Source organism: Penaeus vannamei, chromosome 22 (genome assembly GCF_042767895.1).
Source record: "Penaeus vannamei isolate JL-2024 chromosome 22, ASM4276789v1, whole genome shotgun sequence".
Classification (NCBI taxonomy): Eukaryota; Metazoa; Arthropoda; class Malacostraca; order Decapoda; family Penaeidae; genus Penaeus; species Penaeus vannamei.
The window spans coordinates 24909454-24914453 of NC_091570.1; the positions used below are offsets into that span (position 1 = coordinate 24909454).

The window sequence follows — 5000 nt, forward strand, 5'->3', positions numbered from 1 at the left end:
GATGGATATTATGAATGGACAGGAACAGAAGTATTTTCCATCTGAACAATACCACATACTAGGGGATTCAGCCTTTCTGTTGCACACACATTTGCTAGTGCCATTCAAAACTGTTGGTAATGTTTTACAGTCTCATCAGCAAGAGTACAATCAAATTCATTCAAAAACCAGGGTTGTTATAGAAAACGCTTTTGGATTCTTAAAAGGAAGATTTAGACGACTTAAGGGGACCGTCCCTGAGAATGGCCACCTTTCCCTACTCTATACATCATAAAAAAATATCGGTTAGAGATAACTGATTGATTCTTTTTGCATGCTATAGAGTAAAGAATTGCGCTCTGTTATATATATAAATTTTAACTTTGCTCCCCCATTGGGGGGGGGCACCCCCCAAAAAGTTGAAAAAAATCGTTTTTTTTTTTTGGTATGTCTTCGGTACATCCCAACTATCAGAGCTCTTTACAGAATATTCCCCCAAAAATGCTAGTGTTAGATCAACTCTAGCCTATAGCCATGTAAAAGGCCGAATTTTGAATTTCCTTTTTTTTTTGGCGGGGGACAGCTTGACACAGAGAACTATTTTTGAATGCGTTTTTCAGCATTAAAATATTATTATTTTTTGATTAAGGCAAAAATTCAAAAATCGGCCTTTTACATGGCTATGGGACGCCGAGGCTCTAGTGAAAGCAACAAACTGCATTTGGATCGCATGAAAATTACGTGAGTTGGGAAGTACCGAAGATTCATAAAAAAATGGCCGAGCTACGGCGTTTTATATTTGGCACCTTGCCAAAGTTCGTTATCTCTGTTATTTTTCTCTGAATCTAATGATATTATATATAAAAAAAACGCTTATTTAGTGTACTTTGCAATGCAATGATTACCAAGTCAATAGGAATTTTCATGTTCAATAGGGATGCTATTCTGTAAAGGTATGTCACTTTTTTTTTTTTTTTTTCGTTGTTCATTAAAGTTGATATTTTCGTGTGAAAAGCTTAATAAATGCATTTTACCATAGAGACAACTAATCTAAACCAGATAAAAACCTTTTAAAAAAAAAATATATATATTTTTTTTTCCATTTTATTTTTTATTTATTTTTTTTTTTTTTGAAGAAATGGGGAACTAGATGGCAACATTAGTACAAAATCATTCTAATTATAAAGTCCTGGCATGAATACAACATGGTGGTTCAATTTTGAGAATTTCAAAAGCATATGAATTTAGCACATTGAATTCGAGAACTTACGAAAGTCGTTGAATATTCCCCATGCCTCACACAGGGGGGGGGGAGGGGGAGAGGGTCACTGGGTGTTTATAATTATCGAGGAGGATCATATGTACGTGAACACACACACATAAAGTTAAAAAGATTAATCATCATCATTTAGTAGGCCTACATTGACTTTCATATCTAAATAATAACATTTATTAGTTATCCCTCTCATACCCATTTTCTTTGATAATTGTCAATATTAACAGATTGCAAGGGAGAACAAGTGTAAAGTTTATGATTAGCCATTTGCACCCATTATCTTTACTAAGAAGTGCATAAAATCATGCAGACGCCTAGGTGTTGTGGGATATTTGCCAATTTATGGTGCCTAAGACTTACAGTAACGTCTAAACATATTCATTTGTATCGGGAACGCACGAAACGGATGCGATAGCTTTTTGAACGCCAGACGAAGACTATGCATACAACCGATCTCAAAATTCCATATAGTTTTTATTTCAGAGCAGGTATTACTGAGTACTATCATCTTCAACATGAAATAATCTGTATCTCGCTTATACATCCGAAGTTTAAAAATCCGACATTTAGGTAACATTCGTATTGAATTGGTCTTTACAACGGTAACTACCAATTTCAAATCAATTCAAATTGCCCCCTGCTGTGATGTACCGACCGTTGAGCGAAATATTTCAATCCTTCCTTATAAGGCTATTTTTAAACATTAGTGCTTCATATGTGATATACGTATATATTACCACGTAAACTAAAACATATTACCAGGGAGTCTCGATCAAAGCATATTTCGCGTGTAAAAGGACACAAAACATACATTTTTTTTTAGATATATTTCACAAAATATTTCGTCATAAATCACGGTGATATAATTTTTTCCTGATATTGGTATAAAAGTGTTCCTTGAACATTCACGAACTCATATCTATGCGCAATGTCATAATTAAATGCCTTATGCACGATTGCCGCAAGCAAAAGTCCACATAGGTGTACCTGGGCGCTCAATAGCGACGTACTTCTCCGGGTGCTGAGGGACTCGTACGCCGGCTGCAAGACAACGAGCCATAGCAGGCGGTTAATACTCGTTTGGTAGTTTCCTCATCCATGTACCTATACTATACGCTAACTATCTTAATTTAACCCCCTCCCCCCCCCTCTCTCAGGGACGGTCCCCTTAAATACATTGATGCAGACATAGAAAGAGTCAGCTACATAATCATAGCCTGTTGTGTTTTACATAATATAACTAACAATGCAAGTGAAAGCAGTATAGACAGTGTAGAGAGTGAAACAAACGATCAGATTTACAACTTCAGCAGCCTTACAATTGTTCTAAATACGATTTTGTGCTTCATTGCGACCAAAAGGTTGTGGGCTAGGATGTTGCTTTGTGAACAACTCAAAAAGCATTACGCTCCCGAGGACATCGCGGAAGCACACAATATTGTAATTGAACTGTCCGATGCAAGGCGACCCAGACTCACAACTCGTGACATCAATGATCAATGTGACAGTGCATACCATGCTTGACGATCTGGTAGACAATAAGAATATCATCTTCGCATCAACAATAATAGAGGTGCCAAGTGACAAGACCCCATCTGTCAAAAAGCAAGGAATCTCGACGCCTTTCACAAAAATTTTCACCAAAACGAAAAGTGAGTGAACCCAAACACACACAGTGCCAGCCAACCCTAAGTCCGGTAACTCGCTTAATGTGCTTCAAAACAGAGTCGATGTGTTAATGGAAATGTTTATGAAGCAACAAGCAACCCTCAACAGTCTCTTTGAGAATGAGGAAGGTATGCCGTGGCATTCACCAGCACGGAAGTCCGGTAGGTCTGAAAGCATCAATTCTTTGACTCAGATGCATCTAGTCTCTCCCCCCCTCCCTACCAGATTCCTCCAGACAACGTAGCCTCCCCAAACACATCTTGCTACCAACCTTTTCCCTTCTGCTCTCCTATCCCCCCCCTTAACTCCCCCACCGAACTAAACTCACACACACCCATCGACACCCTCCCACCTCCCCACACCGAACATCATATGATCCCCAGCCCAGAACCTATTAAGAACCCTAGCCCCACGTCACCCTCCCCGGGTAATGCAACTACTAACCCAGTGCTACCCGAACCTGATGTCATCACCGGCCAGTGTTGTGCGGCACTGAAGGCGCGCGACCCTGCGCATTCCTCCTCGGCCGACCCGGCGTCAAAATCCCCCCTCAAGACCCCCACATTCATCAGCAACAGAGAAGATGAGCAACAAAGAAACACAGGTGACGCCCAAGCGCAACAACACTAGAAATAGCAAGAGGAGAAACAAGCGGAACAGAAGGGAAAACGACAAGCAAGAAAACACAGTTCCCCCTCCACCAACCGCACCGAACCGCGAGTGGAGCGATGCAAAGGACCACCACATGCCCAGGGTTCCCCAGCCCGACAGTAGAAACATGGCACCTGTTGTGATAAATAATAACTACAGTCATAACCATGTAAGACACGAAACGTCTAATCCAAGCAATGTGGATGCGGATGGGTTTACTCTCGTGGAAAAAAGAAAAAAGAAAAAAGAAGACAAAATAGAACAAAGATCTACCGCTAAACCTTTACAGGGGGCAGCTAAACCAGAGGTGTTGTACTTTTACATAACAAACTGCCACACAGACACTGAGGAAGCAGTTATCGAGAATCACCTACTCGTTAACTTCCCTGAGGTGGACGATGCAAATGCATTCAAAACAAAAATGAGTCATTCATATTATGCCAGCTTCACTGTTTCTCTAAGAGGCAAAGCACTTGTAGCTGATGAATTTCTGAAGTCAGATTTCTTCCCCAGCCCCGTGAGAGTCTTTTTAAATAGAAACAAGTACAAAACCTCACAACCCAAGCGGGATGTTTGACCAAAATGACTCGTCAACAATTGCGCCAGCTAACGCAAGACCCCGCAGAACACTTCCCAGCATTTACCTTGCAAATGCATGCTGCCTTACAAACAAAGTGGACGAACGTGACGTCATAATGAAACAAAATACTATTGATATTGCAGTAATCACAGAAACTTGGTTCAAAGACGATACATTAAACATCGAAACCATACAGGGGTACCACTTATTTAACAAAATTCGTCCGGGCAGAAAAGGTGGTGGCGTTGGTATCTACATTAAAGATACTATCCCCTACAACACCATAAAATCCATCTGTCCACCAAGTGACGACATTGAAACATTATGGCTCGCTGTTAGACCTACATGGCTGCCTCGTGAAATCAGTGTGCTCGTAATCTGCGGGATGTATTTCCCCCCAAGGACACCTACTGAAGAAAGCCTCAGAGAACACATAATAGAAAATGTGTTCATCCTCCAAGCAAAGTACGGAAATCCCTTTTTTGTAATTCTTGGCGACCTGAACACTTTTTCTGATCGTGAAATCACCTCTGTACTGAATTTTAAGCAGGTTGTGTCAATCGCCACGCGTGGGAAAAATACCCTGGACAAAATCATAACAAATAAAGAGCATTTTAATGAAAGTCCAACTTCCCTGCCCCCTTTAGGCAATAGTGATCACTTGTCGCTGCTCTGGGTACCAAAGAAATACCAGGCACCCACACAATTAGAGGGAAAAAAACTTATTCGTAGATTCCCTGATTCTAAAATCCGCGAGTTCGGATCATGGATTACTCATCATGACTGGGCCGACGTTCTCAACGCCCCTGACCGAACACTAAATGCTAACTTTTTTATAAATCAATC

At 40.6% G+C, this 5000-nt stretch overlaps 1 protein-coding gene and 1 long non-coding RNA gene across 2 annotated transcripts in view; one reads left to right on the top strand and one right to left on the bottom strand.

The window, feature by feature from the left end:
- The window catches only part of LOC138865665 (putative nuclease HARBI1), a 6629-nt gene extending 4673 nt beyond the window's left edge, over nt 1–1956 (top strand). The window contains exon 2 of the mRNA XM_070136750.1: nt 1–1956. This exon is cut by the window's left edge and continues 585 nt beyond it. Within this exon, the coding sequence (XP_069992851.1) occupies nt 1–274 (274 nt within the window). The 3' untranslated portion in view covers nt 275–1956.
- Nucleotides 1957–2158: 202 nt separating this feature from the next.
- Nucleotides 2159–5000, bottom strand: part of LOC113816387 (uncharacterized) — a 7810-nt gene continuing 4968 nt past the window's right edge. The window contains exon 3 of the long non-coding RNA XR_011399451.1: nt 2159–2296. This is a non-coding gene — a long non-coding RNA (uncharacterized lncRNA). The remainder of the gene's footprint in view (nt 2297–5000) is intronic.